This window comes from Vombatus ursinus, unplaced genomic scaffold (assembly GCF_900497805.2).
Source record: "Vombatus ursinus unplaced genomic scaffold, bare-nosed wombat genome assembly UNPS02014807.1, whole genome shotgun sequence".
NCBI lineage: Eukaryota > Metazoa > Chordata > Mammalia > Diprotodontia > Vombatidae > Vombatus > Vombatus ursinus.
The window spans coordinates 8,434,372-8,449,587 of record NW_020954585.1 but is presented as its reverse complement, the minus strand read 5'-3'; the positions used below and the strand labels follow the sequence as shown (position 1 = coordinate 8,449,587).

General features: G+C 38.3%; 1 protein-coding gene across 1 annotated transcript in view; it reads right to left on the bottom strand.

Annotated features, from left to right (window-relative positions):
* Nucleotides 1-15,216, bottom strand: part of LOC114052003 (dynein heavy chain 3, axonemal-like) — a 176,229-nt gene that overhangs the window by 93,988 nt on the left and 67,025 nt on the right. The window contains exons 20-24 of the mRNA XM_027874411.1: nucleotides 13,905-14,019; nucleotides 11,206-11,322; nucleotides 3,237-3,416; nucleotides 2,582-2,718; nucleotides 1,446-1,647 (exon numbers count right to left, since the gene is read on the bottom strand). Coding sequence (XP_027730212.1) covers nucleotides 1,446-1,647; nucleotides 2,582-2,718; nucleotides 3,237-3,416; nucleotides 11,206-11,322; nucleotides 13,905-14,019 — 751 coding nt within the window. The remainder of the gene's footprint in view (nucleotides 1-1,445; nucleotides 1,648-2,581; nucleotides 2,719-3,236; nucleotides 3,417-11,205; nucleotides 11,323-13,904; nucleotides 14,020-15,216) is intronic.

The following is a 15,216-nucleotide window of genomic DNA, read 5'->3' as shown; positions in this document are numbered from 1 at the left end:
ATACAAACAATCATCCCTAGCACCTGGCTTTTGCCAGGTCTGCTTTATTGCCTAGTTTAGTGCCCAAGAAGAGCAAACAAGAGACAGGAAAAGAGAAAACTGCCAGAGATGCTGTTGGCCTATTGCAGAACCAAAACTTTGTACTTCAGCTATTTAGAATCAGCCAAGAATTCGAGTGTCTCCTCCTCTCTCCACACCCCCAACTTCCCAGTTTCAGTGTAATAGGCTGTAGAGTAGGGAGAGATTGGGGCAGGGAGGTTCGAGGAACTGAGATGATAGGATTAGTCACTTGGTCCTCTAATCATAAAGAATTGAAATTCCTCCCCAAATTTGGGATCTGGCCTGGGAGTTTGGAGAAAAAAAAATTTTTTTATAACAGCCTTATACTTAAGGACCCAGACTTTCCCAGTTTTTTCATGAGTCTGTCCTACTTCCAACCTATATTACAGACAAAAAATAAAATAAAAATCCTTGGTGACTGGCATTTTCTCCTGTTGTCTCCATACCTGGAATGCTTTCTCTCCTCATCTCTGCCTCCTGGCTTCCCTAGCTTCCTTCAAGTGCCAGCTAAAATCCTATCTTCGAGCAGAACCAGGAGAACGTTGTACATAGTAACAGCCACATTATGTGATGACTAACTTTGATAGACTTATCTCTTCTTAGCAATGCAAGGATCTAAGACAACTCCAAAAGACTCAAGATGGAAAATGCTATCCACATCCAGAAAAAGAACAATGGCGTCTGAATAGCATATTCTTTGTTCTCTTTTTTTTTTGTTTGTTTCTTCTTTCTCGCGGTTTCTCCCTTTAATTCTAATTCTTCTTTACAACATGACTATTATGAAAATAAGTTTAATATGAATTTGTATGTTGAGCCTGTATCAATTTACATTCAGTCTTGGGGTAGGGGAGGGGAGAGATGGGGAGAAAATTTGGAACTCAAAATCTCATGGAAATGAATGTTCAAAACTAAAAATAAATAAATTTATTATTAAAAATAAAAATCAATAAAAATAAAAATAAAGGGAAAAAATAAAAATGAAAAAAATCCTATCTTCTCTTAATTCTAGTGCCTTCCCTCTGTTAATTATTTCGTATTTATTCTGTATATAGTTTATTGTTTATATTTGCTTGTTGTCTCCCCCATTAGATATAAGCTCCTTAAGGGCAGGGACTGTCTTTTGCCTCTTTTTGTATACCCAGGGCTTAGCAAAGTGCTTGACTTATAGTACATATAACACAAATGTACAAATAGTACATTTATATAATACACAAATATAACACGAATAGTACAAAAACACACTTTTTTTTTGACTGACTGGCTCCTTCTCAATTACTATTGACTCCTCACATGTGGCTCTTGACAATTATTATGAAAGTGCAACTGTTTAGAAGCTCTTTTCCTTCCTCCTATAGCCTGATGAAGGGAGAAGGGGAAAATGTTACCTTGGCTTGAACTGGGTAGATTTTGTCAACGAAAGGAACTATTTCCTTCTCTGAGCTGATCATGCCCAAAATTTCCAGTTCTTCATTAAATTGAAGTCTTGCAATTCCCTCAAAGCACTTCTTTAAATGTGGCTGGACTCGGAGGGGATCCTTTGTTTCTGACAAGATCTCTAGCAGCTCATCATTTGATAGGAAAAAGAATCTGTTACCAAAGAGAAAGATGGAAAATGAAATTTCCCTTCAGGGTCAGGAGTTCCACAGAAATTCTACTCCCCAAACAAGGGGTGTTATCTTAGGAATATAGTGGCAACCTAGGTTTCCTCACTCCTTCTCTTTGCCAATGTTAGATGGGAATAAAATGTGGACATGGCATTGGCCAAAATGGTATCCATGAGTAATGGGGTTGGGGTGCTTGTTGTGGATTGAGAGATGACTGTAAGGAAGGTGAAAGAGAAAGGACTTTCTCTTCCAGTATACATCCCAGCAAGTTTATGGACATTCTAATAACTGAACAATGTTGAGAAACAATATAGTTAAATACTCATTTGAACAGAGATGAGCTTACCATCTTATAAAATGGCCAACAAGGCTGCCTGATTTGTCTTTTCAGTTCTGCAAGAGCCTATAATGTAGCCTTAAAGCTGCTCATGGGAGAGTTGTCCAATGGCCACAGTGATCATGGAGGGACCAAATTTTCCCATCTCCAAGTAAAGATGAGAAAAGTTACCCTCTATAGGTTTATACCCCCCAACTTCTAAATCATGTATTGAATCATCAGGTGTAATGTAATTACAGTAATAATTAAAGAAGAATAGTGGATAGAGAGCTAGCTTCAGAGTCAGTAAGACCTTAGTTCAAGTTCTCACCTCAGATATATGCTTGGGGTATGACCCTGGGAAAGTCATTTAACTTCTCAGTGTCCCAAGCAAGTCCCTAAGACCCTAAGTTTCAGAGCATATGGCAACATATTCAACAAGTGTGTGTTCTGTAGACTATAAAGGGGACTGAGAAAATGAGTATGAATGTTGCAGTATAAACCCTCCTCTCTCCTGGAAATTATGATTCAAAGGTAGTGACCTCTTTACTAATAGGGAATTGGAGCATGGGCTTCATAGAGGCTGGACAGCATGGTGTACCTGGAGAAAAACAATCTTTTCTTCTCCAAATAATCATTCAATCCCTTCTGGATGTCTTCCAACAGAAGGTTGGCTTCTCTGAGTTTATCCAACATCTGTGGCTGTTCTGTGGCTACAAGCACTCTGGCATCTTTCACCTAGAGAGAAGGGCCCAAAAAGTAAGATTGAATATCAAAGAAATACCATTTCCCATACTAACTCAAAGTTACCATAACTGTTCAGTATCTTTAGTTTCCAAAGCTGTCCAGGAAGTCTCAGTATCTGGGTCCAAATGGCCAGTTACCTGGAGGAATTTATTCCAGCTGTTGAACAGAGGTCTTCCAATCCAGAATAGAACTTCCCAGATAATTTATCTTGCAGCAAACTGAGCAGGTAAACTCCCTCAGGGCTAATCCCATACATGTACATACCCAATTTAAGAAAGACTAATTTTTAAGAATGTTTATACTTGATAAAACATTGATTGGGGGTGGGGGGAGGGGGGAGGGAGAGTTTTTCACATTAGAAAAGGATTTACCACAAATTCTTGCCCAAGTTTTTCTTGTCCAAACTTCTCTAATACATTTATAAAACTGGATTTACAGAAATTCAGTCAACCTACAACGTTCCAGGGACAAATTGCTATTAACAAACCTGAGGACGGGCAAGTGCTTACCGCCTGGATCATAATGCCCTTCCAATAACGATCGACAATTCCAAATTTCCTTCCCTCTTCTGGCATTTGTGCTACGATGTCCTCAGAACTGAAAATAGGCTCCAGGTACAACCACGTGGCCTGGCACTTCAACCAGGCATCTAAAATGCCCTGCATTTGGATCAGTTTCTCTTCCCATTTCTGTGAATACAACAATAGCCATTCTGAGCCATGCACCCAGAAGAAGACCAAACAAATCTCCAGGAAATTACCATGCCCAGATATGATGCTATACCAGGAAACATACGTAAAAAAAACCAAACAGACACATTTTTCTTTTGGTGCATTTAAAGCTGTTTCCCCATCCCCTATGTTGTCTCTCTACAGGGGTAAGCATCCAGAAGCCTGAATTCCCTATCTTCATGAAACTGGAAGGGACCTCAGAGATTATCCGGTCCAACCCTTTCATTTTATAGATGATAATTAACCACTCACATTTCTAGCACTTAGAAGGAAATTGAGTTTGAGAGATTCAGTGACTTCCCTAAAGTTACCTCACTAGTAAATGAAAGAGCCAGGATTCGAATGCAAATTTCTCCTAACTTCAAATCCTTCACTCCTTCTAATACATTATAGTGCCTTTCAGATGAGGGAATTGAAGTAACTCACTCAGAAGCAACTCACCCAAGATCACATGGGTATTACATGACAGAATTGAGATCTGAACTCAGATTGACTTCTTCTTCTCCTAACTTTGAAAGTTCAAACTCACTAAAATTTTAATTTGCCTCAAAGTGCTTATTATAATACTCCATATCAAGTATACAAGGCTTAGATTTTATGCTAGACTTTTTAAGGGGTCTTTGCCCTTTCCCCTTCTGAATTTTTAAGAATATATTTTAATGGAATGGATTATTTTAGAACAGATCGTGTAGGTCCTTACAACTTTGATGAACTTTCCATGAATGTGCTGGTACTGATAACATGAACTTGTGAGAGAAAGCATGGCACAAGTAGATAGGAGGCAGGTCTTAACGGTTGGGGAGACCTGGGTTTATGTCCTTTTTCTGATACATACACACTGTATGAGCCTATGCAGGTCACAACTTCTTAGTGACCCCATGAAAACTCCTGTAAGGCTGTAAGTTACAGAAGTGTAGGAGTCCCCTAAACAGATAGACTTGGTTTGACCCAATAGTAATGACAATTATTCATAATCTTTTAGCTAACATTTATATAGCACTTATTACGTGCCATTTGTTGTTATTCAGTCATTTCAGTCATATCCAATTCTTTGTGACCCCATTTGGGGTTTTCTTGGCAAAGTTACTGGAGTGGTTTGCCATTTCCTTCTTCAGCTCATTTTATAGATGAAGAAAGTGAGGCAAGCAGGGTTAAGTGAATTGCCCAGGGTCATACAGCTAGTAAGTGTCTGAGGTGGCAGATTTGAACTCAGGAAAGATTAGTCTTTCTTGTTTCAGTCCTGGCACTCTATCCACGGTTCCACCTAACTGCCCCTACTATATGCTGAGCACTTTACAAATATTATCTCATTTGGTCCTCACAACAAACCTGGGAATTAGGTACTGTTACTATCATCCCCATTTTACATTGAGGAAACAGAGGCAAACAGAGGTTAAGTGACTTGCCCAAGGTCATACAGCTATTAAGTATCTGAGGCCAGATTTAAGCGTGGGTCTGCCTGACAACAGGCCTGGTGCTCTATCCACTGTGCCACCTAACTGCCTCAGTTAGCACTTTTCAGTTTACAAAATGCCATGAGGTACGTAGTACAAATGTTACACTATTTTGTAAAAGAGAAAAGTAAGTGATTTACCCTGGCAAATCACAGAGCCAGGAATTGAATATAGCTTTTTCAGGCCCCTGAGATCACAGGATCACAGATTTAGAGCTGGAAGTCATCTATCTAACCCTCTTATTTTATCAGTAAGGAAACTGAGACCCAGAAAAATTAAGTGACTTGTTCAAGGTAAGGAATGGCAAAACTTGGATTGAAACTCAGGTCCCCTAACTCTGAATCCAGCAATCTTTCCACAGCATTTTTATTTCCATTGCATTAATAGTTCTATGCTACTATGGTGTAAGATTTATAGCCTGGCCCCCAGCTCTGCCGGAGCATATCAAATTAACTAATATTTACCCAATATTCCCTATGGAAACAAATTGCATTGATTAAAATATCTGTGTAGGTGTGGCTTTAATGCTATTTCTGGTATTACTATTTTTGTGGAAACATAAACATACAAAAACAAAATCTAACAACAGAAAAAACAAGTCTGTCCTAAACAGTGAAATTTCCTTATTAAAAAAAAAAAAAAGAAGAAAGAAACGATCAAGGGTCAATACTGTTTCTTTCCAACTCATTGGTCACTGAGGTTTGCCAGGCATAGGTAGGCAGTTTCTGCCCACCCCCTCCTCCCCCTGCCTTTGGTCTGTGTCTTCAACAGTACAGGGAGCTCTTGGGATGGCATTTAAAGAGTAGTGCCAATGATTGTGAAGTCTTGGGCAAGAAACTGAAGACCGTAGGGCACAGGTTATTTTCCTCACTGTTACCAAATGAAAGCAAAGGAAGAAGAAGAAAAAAATGTACTCTGGGAAAATTAACAGCTGGCTAAGAAGATGGTATCTGTGAATGAGATTTGGGCTTCTGAACCATGGCTTAAAATATAGGGGTGAGAAATATACTTAACAAAGGTTAGTGAGAATATTAGTGAGAATGCTGGGTGTCTTGCAAATTTAAGTAAAAGGGCTTTAAACTAAAAAGAGTGGGACAGAGACCACCTATGTATATTTTTCCAAGTTAGATACTATAGAGAATAGCTACAAAGAAGGAAAAATAGCAGCTGAGCTATATAGAAGTTCACATCTAGGGTAGTGAAAGAACTGGCAGATATGACCCATTGAGCCCCTACCAGAGACAAAGCCTCTGAAAGAGCTAGCAGTAAAATCCACAGCTTCAAATATCTATACACAAATATTGGATTTAGATTACAAACAAGAGAAATGTGAGGTTCTAGCACAAGGGGGTAAATTTGATTTCATAGGTATCACTGAGACTTGGTGGGAAGAAACTCATGGACCCCGGCTCTAGGTACATATGTCTGAACCAAAAGAAACAGAAGAAGTAAAAAAGGGAGAGGGGGTAGCCTAAAGAAAGAAGAAAGGAAGGAAGGAAGAAAGGAAGGAAGAAAGGAAGGAAACAAGCATTTGTTAAGTGCCTACTATGTACTGTGCTAAGTTCTCTATAAATAGAATCTCATTGGATCCTCACAACAAAGCTGGTAATTATCACCCCATTTTATAGTTGAGAAAATTGAGGCAAAGAGGCTAAGTGACTTGCCCAGGGTCACGTAGCTAGTAAGTGTCTGAGGTCACATCTGAACTCAGTTTTCCTGAGTCTAGGTCTAGCACCCAGCTGTTTCTATTAAGAAGGTATACTTATTATATGAGGAAATCCACATAATTTCCTATAGCTGAAGCATGAAGGAAAGCATTTCGGTAAAAGGATAAAAAGATGTGATTCTTGTCTTGAGAGTATACTATAGACCATAGAAAGAGGAAATAGATAGGAGTTTGGGAAATAGGTCACAAGCCTGGTACAGAGGTGTGGTATAGTTGTGAAGGGGGACTTCAATTATCTAGATATCTGCAGGAGCTCTCTCCTCTTGCCTCAGTGATCATTTCATCCTCCAAAAGGTATGAGAACCAAGAAGGAAATTCTATTAAGGATCTCTTACTAACAGAGAGGAATTAGTTGCAGGTGTGGAAATGATGAGACCTGAAATGGGAGTAGGGAGGAATGGCCACTCTCTCCTAGAGTTTGTAAAAGGAGAAAATTTCCAGGCATAGTCTGATATGTATTCAAGATTTTTTTCAGAAAGCAGAATTCAGGGGAAGAATAGGCAGTACCCCCTGGACTAAAATGCTTCAGAAGAAGTCAGCTGAGGAATTTGCTCAAGAATAAAATTTTGAAGACAAAAATGGAAACAATTCCAATAAGGAAGGGGAAAAGGGATTTGTCAATCAGTCCAAAAACATTTATTAAGTGTCTACTATGTGCCAGGCACTGTGCTAAGTGCTAGGGATACAAAAAAAAAAGGCAAAAAACAGTCCCTTCCCTCAAGGAGCTTGCAGTCTAATGGAGGAGACAACATGCAAACAATGGACAGACCAACCAAATTAGATTTAAAGAAAAATTATGGAAGCTAGATACATAACTAAGCATAAAAATAATAGTGTGGCATAGTTCTGCAAAAATAATGTCAGGAGTACTAATGCTGGGAATGAACTGAGGCTATTGAAGGAATCTAAGAACAAGAAAAAGTTTGGTTTGTTTTTTTTTTAAGTTCATTGGGAGAAAAAGGAAGAGGAAAGAAGGAATAGGACCTTTGCTCTGGGGTGGATGGGATGACAACTGACAACAGAAAGAAGGCAGAGCTGCTCATTACTAATTTTGCTTCTGTTTCCTCTGCCAAGGAGAAAGACAGTTGCACTGAAAATGACTCAACAGCAATGACTAACAGGGACTTGATATTCAATATAAGTATGGAGATAGAAAGAGATCAGCTAGTTGCCTTTGATAAGTAGCCAAGCCCATGTAAACCACATCTAGGGTAGCGAAAGAACTAGCAGATATGACCCACTGAGCCCCTATCGGTAATACTATAAAGGTCATGGAAAATAGGAAAGGAACTACAAGATTGGAAAGGGGGTGGAGGTGTGAAGAAAACAAGTCTGCAAATTATAGACTTGACTTTGATTCCAGGAAAAATTCCAGAACAGATCTATAAAGAGATGATTGGCAAATGATGAGAAAAGGAATCAGGGATTACAGAGTCAGCCCAGCTTCATTGATAATAGGACATGGCAGACCTACTTTATTTTCATTTTTTTGATTACTAAACTAGCAGATGAAGGGAAGGCTGCAGATACAGTTTACTCTAGATTTTAGCAAAGCTTTTTAAAGTGTCTCATACTATTCCTTTGGAGAAAATGAAGAGATGTGGACTAGATTATACATTTAGATGGCTTCAGAATTGGTTGGATGAATGGATTCTAAGAGTAGTTGTTAAGGGTTCCATATTAATGTGGCAGGAGGTCTCCACTGAAGTACCCCAGGGGTCTGAACTTGTTCAGACCCTGTTCTGCTCAACATTTTTATCAATGGCTCAGATAAAGACATAGAAAGTATATTCATCATATTTGTAGATGACACTTAGCTGGGAACCTGGATAGTGTTCTATCCAGGATAATGAAGCTAGAATCCAAAAGGATCTTGACAGGCTAAATTCAATGAGATAAAATTTACTGTGGATAAATGTAAACTCTTAGGGTTGGTTACACAAAATCAACTCCCCAATGACAAGATAAGAGAGGCAATGATTAGACAGCAATGGCTGTGTAAATATCTGGGGGTTTTCATATACTTCAAGATCCATGTGAGTCAGCAGTATCACATGGCAACCAAAAAATTTTAGGCTTCATTAAAAAGAGCACAGCTTCCAGGAATAGGGAAGTGATAGTCCCACTGAAACTTGCCCTCATAAAACTCCTCCTTCACATTCAGTTCTGGGCATCAGAGTTTTGAAGAACATTGGTAATCTGGAGAATGTCCTAAGAAAGGGAAACCTAGATGGCCAAGGGCCTCAGATTCATGCTATATGATAATCAGTTGGAGGAACTAAAGATTTTTAGCCTAAAGAAGAGAAAACTGGGGGAGTGATGACAATGGGGAAGTGGGGTATGACAGTTGTCTTCAAGTATTCTTGAAGGGTTATCTGGAGGAGGTTATCTGGTTATCTGGAGGGAAAAGGCTTAGACTTCTTTTGTTCTTTTTGGCTCCAGAGGGCTGAGACAGAAATGGATGAAAGCGATCAAGAGGAAAATTTCAACTCAAGATCAGGAAAAATTTCCTGTGGAGATTTCCTTCTGTGTAGGTTAGACTTGAGGGCCCAGAGGTCTCTTCCAACTCCCAAATTATGTGATACTGTGGAAATTCCCTATAGAGATGCAGCTTAGCAATTCATCTGTAACTTAAATTTAAGAGAGTTTCTTGAGGCCTTGTTAGGTTAAATGACTTTGACACAGTCACCAAACTAGTATGAGTCAAAGGCAAGACTTGAACCTTGATCCTTAGGACTTCAAGACCAAGGGTAGGATCAAATGAAATAATCTGTATAATTTTGTTGTTCAGTCATGTCTAACTCTTCATGACCCCATTTAGGGTTTTCTTGGCAAAGATACTAAATTGGCATGTTATTTCCTTTTCCAGCTCATTTTACAGATGAGGAAACTGAGGCAAACAGGGGTAAGTGACTTGCCCAGGGTCACACAGCTAGTAAGTGTCTTAAGGCCACATTTGAACTCAGTAAGATGAGTCTTCCTGATTCCAGGCCTGATGCTCTATCCACTGCGCCATCTAGTTGTGGTGCAGTGTAAAGTGCTTTGCAAACCTAAATAGATAAAATTAAAAACCTTAAAAAAAAAAACCTTAATAGATAAAAGTTATTCATGGGAGGGAGCAACATTGTGATTTCCCCCTATAAATACAGATCTACAACTGTTCTACAACTGATGCTAGCCTTAGAGAGTTGCCTGGGGATACTGAGATCTTAAGTAACTCAACAATGATCCCACAGTTATGTGTAAGAGGCAAGACTTAAAGTCCTCAAGTCTTCTTGACTTATACCATACTACTTATTTATGACTACTTTCAAGTTTCCCCCTAAAGACAAGCAGAGACTTTGGTCAGGAGTGGATGAGCCTCCACACCACTACCTTCCCTTCTGTGTGCACATGTATGTACTTTATGCCTTGGTTTTGGGGAAAGAAAAGGAGAGGATGGAAAGGGACACCATGTCCTACTTTCCAATAGTTTTGGGGAGGTCTTGGACCATCATACTAGTTTACATAGTGCCTGACACATAGTAGGCACTTAATAAATGTTTAATGATTGATTGTATGATGGGAATTTTTTTCTTTCCTTTTATTAATTTTTATCATTCAGGACTCAGGACTATTCCTCCTGCAACTTTTGGTTAACAGAAAGCCTATTTTCTGTTAATATTAACCTCACTTGACTCATGGAATAATTGTTTTAAGAGAAGACTTTTGACATTCCAGAGATAAGGAACCACATGAGAGGAAGAATGGAATACAGCACCCTTTTTTTTTTTAAGGCAATTGGGGTTAAGTGACTTGCCCAGGGTCACACAGCTAGTAAGTGTCAGGTGTTTGGTCTGAGACCGGATTTGAACTCAGGTCCTTCTGACTTCAGGGCTGGTGCTCTATCCACTGCGTCACCTAGCTGCCCCGGAATACAGCATCTTTAAAGCCTCCCCAAAAAGATTTTATTTGTGGAAAAATTTCTCTGACTCCAAGTCTTTGTGACAAATCTCTTTTTCTCAATTGGCCTACTGTAACTTTTTGAAAATGTAGCCTGGTAATGTAGGATTTTACAAACTCAATGTTTAATCTGGAACCTTACTTAGTTTTCCTATAGAGTCTATTTAACTAGATTTGTTTCCTTAGGGGATTTATTCTATGTTTTTTTTTCAACTTTTATGACGTTGAAGGAAACATGGAATTATGAATCTGTCTTTTTTTTTAACTTTTATAGCCTAAAAAATGTACAAGATTACAACAAGTAAAAGAATTATCTTTCTGCCATGATTTTGTCTATAAAAAGCCTCTTTAGAATTGTAATCTCTGTGCTTAAGCATAATAAAATCTAGATTTTTACCTCTATAATTTCTGTGTTGTGGTAGATTTATTTAGGAGCAGTAACTACTACAAGAATTCAAAAAGGAGATTATTCCTCCCACAATGATTGGTTAGCTTGCTGACTACTTTTCACAGGAAACCATAATTCTTAGAAGAGATAGAGAGTAGGAGGATAGTTCAACCTTTTGTACCTTGAAGGAAGAACTCAGAATACTTAAAAAAAAAAATCCAACCTACATCCTCTTACCTGAGCTTCAGTTTCTATGGGTTTGATGAAAGGTGACCCACACATGGTCTGTGTCTTTATCACATGATCATCAAGTATTAGCTGAATGTCATCAATTGAACACAGGATATTCATGTCCTGCAAATACAGAGATTCTAATTAAGAATATCGCAAGAACAAAATGTTCAATATAGTCATTCTTTTTAATAATAACAACAATAACAATGTTGAAAGTGGATTTGGGGGAGAACTTGATGGACTCCATTTTGTGTTATATTTGCTGTTATCATGTAAATTACTGGTATTTCCCTTCCCCTAATCACTTTAAGGTTTCAAAAGAAAACTCATAGGATTTTGAATAGTTCCCAGGAACTCTCTCATTTTTCTTAATCCTATCTAGTAAGACACACAGGCACACACCCACTCACAAAGGCTGAGTAGGAGCTTAACAAATGCAAACAATTGACTGATAAAGAAGATAGTTTTTCAAAATCTTATAAAAGTGAATGTTGAAAACTATCTTTACATGTAATTGGAAAAAATAAAATACTATTAAATGGGAAAAAAAGAAGTTTTCTGGTGTACAAAAATTTAAGCATGCTTGTTCTTTTGCTAAAAATGTACCTTTTCCCTACCTAGATGTCCTATCTGGTCTTACCCAAAACTCTCTGAGTCATGTAGCTCAGGAGCAGAGATTAAATATATGTCATCCGTGGAATTGTGAGACACACCCATCTTTCACCTACTGATGGGGTATGTCACTCTTGAGTGGATAAATAAACTGCAGTATGCCTGGCTCTCTGTAACCTGCACTGGCTTTATTCATACAGTGGCTAGCAAAGACTGAAAATTTTTGCAAAAATAATGATAGCTAACATTTATATAGTACTTACTATGTGCTATGCACTGTGCTTAGCACTTTATAATTATTATCTCATTTGTCCCTCACAACAACCCTGCAAGGTAGGTGTTATTATTATTCCATTTTACAAATGAGAAAACTGAGCCAGACAGAGATTAGGAAGTATCCAAGGTAGAATTTGAACTGAGATCTTCCTGACTGGGCTTGGTGCTTTATCCACAGCATCACTAGCTGATAAGAAGTACTCTGGCCCTGTTTCTGTATCAGTTAGGATAGGAACAATTTCTGTTGCATATAATCAGTATGTCCAGGTATAATGGAATTTTTATTCTCCTAGAAAATAGATTTTAAGTGATTAATTCTTCCACTCCTACCCCCACTATGATCGTAGCATAAATATGTGCACAGAGGTCACAGCTAATCCAATGAGATAATGCATTTGAAAGCACTTGGAAAAATATAAGTGCTATAAAAATATAAGGGATTATCACTATTATTAATCTTCTGTTCTAGTGGTCAACAAATGTGAATTTATTTTATTTTATTTTTTCAAATGTGAATTTTAAAAGATGAGTATGTAGACACACAGGAACATCCCTAGTTAGTTGGGAAGCCAGGAAAAATCAAGTATTCTCCCCACCCTCCTTTCCTTCTAATACTTGTATACAGGTAAAATCAACTCAATTAAATTCCACAAACATTTATTCAGCACTTGCCATGCATTGAGTACTTTAGATAGGCATTAGGGAGACACACAGACCAAAAAAAAAAAAAAAGACATTGCCTTCAGAAAACTTCCATTCTACTAAAAAAGTTAAAATGAAGATCAAAGGTACTTTTAAAGTAGAAAACTTGGCACAAAAAATGCAAAACCATGCCATTTGGGGGTATTTTTGAAGAGAAGGGGAGAATTTTCCATCCCTGTCTTTCTCACTCCTCCCCTACAACTTTGTCTTGGAAAGGGTGGAAAATTCAGAGTGCATGCACACACAAACATAAATATATGAACCTCAGTCTAAATGAAGTTCCCCAAGGGTGATAACCAGTCCTCATCTGCCACAAACTAGTGATGACCGGGAATGTCCAGAATATAATATATTTACCTTTAAATGAGACAATGATGGTAGCTAATATTTATTTAAATAATGCCTCCTATGTGCCAGGCACTGTGCTAAGTAATTTACAAATGTTATGAGATGGATCCTGGATAAATCTAAGTACCAGAGGATTATAGATTTTAGATATGTCAATCTGGATATAGAACAGAGCTGGATTAGAAGAAATCTAGTCCAACTACTCATTTTATAGGTGAATGACTTGCCCAAGGTCATACAATTATCAAGTAGCAGAGCCAGGATTAGAACTCAGGTCCACTGACTCTACATCTAGAGCTCTTTCTGCTATATGTACCTGTAGTCTCCCTTGATAGCTCCCCTGAGAAAATGTTGAGGTCCTTCAGTGTAGGAATTTTTTTTTCAGCTTTGTTTTTTATAATCCTTGGAACCTAGAACAGCGCCTGGCACATAGTAGGTGGGTACCTGATAGATACTTATTGATCAATTGATTGTACCATGCTTCCTCTGGCTCCCTATATCCACTAAGTTTCTTGTTCTTTCCCTGCAGACCTTCAGCTTTAGCAATTCACTCCTTATATCTAGTAAGTACTCGTTTTTTTTCTACAAACCTTCAGGTTTTTAGCAACTCACCCCTTGAAGTAGATGGTCAGAATATGAAATAAGATGTGCATTAATGTTCAAAACTTAGTAATAGAGTGATTGCAAATTGGTTCCCTTTCCCTTCTCTGCCTCCCCCAACATCTCTATAAAAACAGCATGGTCAGAATGTCTGACTAACTCACCGTGTCCCTGTATTTCGAAAAGTTAAAAACCATGTTGGCCCACTCGGATTTCATTTTATCCATGTTTTTCTCCAGGGAATATTCTTTACTGGCTGCTGCACTAATAGGTTCAAGTCTAAATGGAAAGAAGAAAAAGAAAACAACCCGGGAGAGGTATTTTAACACAGCTTTGAAGAAATTCAGAAAGCCCTTGGCCTTATTAACACTTTTTTTGACCCACCAGGGAGCACAAGCCCTCTACAGAAGCTATCAGGGTCATTGAAATGATGTATCTTCTGGCAGAGAAAATACGAGGCTCTGAAGAAATACCAGGTCTTGGGGCCATTTTCTATTTTTATTTCCTGCCCATTCACCCACAACCTGGTTTCTTTTAGGGTCTGTCTAATCTGCTGCAAACATTATCTGTCCCCTCTATACTATCCTTATCACTTATCTTTTATTACACTCATATGTGCTTAGAATTTACATTCTCCATAAGACTATAAGCTCTATGAGGTCAGGGAGTTTTTGTTGCTCTCCCTCCTGGCCTAGCAGTGTGTTCTGCACACAGTGTATATGTGGTGTTTAATTGGATTGAATTCAGTCACAGGGCCTATGTTTATTCTCAATTGCTTTAACCATATCCAATACCCCTTATCCACTTGTTGTTTTTCAGTCTTTTCAGTTGAGTCTGACTGTTCATGACCCCATTTGGGGTTTCCTTGGCAAAAATACTGCTGGTTTGCCATTTCCTTCTCCAGCTCATTTTACAGATAAGGAAACTGAGGCAAACAGGGTTAAGTAACTTGCCCAGGGTCATACAGCTAGTAAGTGTCTGAGGCCAGATTTGAACTCAGGTCTTCCTGATTCCAGGGCTGGTACTCTACCCACTGTACCACCTAGCTGCTCCCTCTTCACCCCCACCCCAGTCACTTACACATTTTAAAATGCTATCTACCTCCAGAGAAAGAACTGATGCAGTCTTAGTGCAGCTGGAAGTATAATTTTTTTTTACTTTCTTTATTTTTCTTCCCTTTTTTTGTGCAACACAGCTAATATGGAAATATGTTTTGCATGATTTCACATGTATAATTGATATCACATTTCTTGCCTTCTCAATGGGTGGGGGAGGAGTTAGAGGAGAGAAAGAATTCAGAACTCAAAAAAATTTTAAATGAATGTTAATAAATAAATAATAGGATTTTAAAAAGTTGCTCTTTTTTTTTCTTCCATTAACATTACTAAGAACAAATGATTTACTACTTTGGAATCTTTTGTTTTATAGAAGGAGGTGGGAACAGAACCAGATTCCTCAATCTTAAGCCTGAGTCTT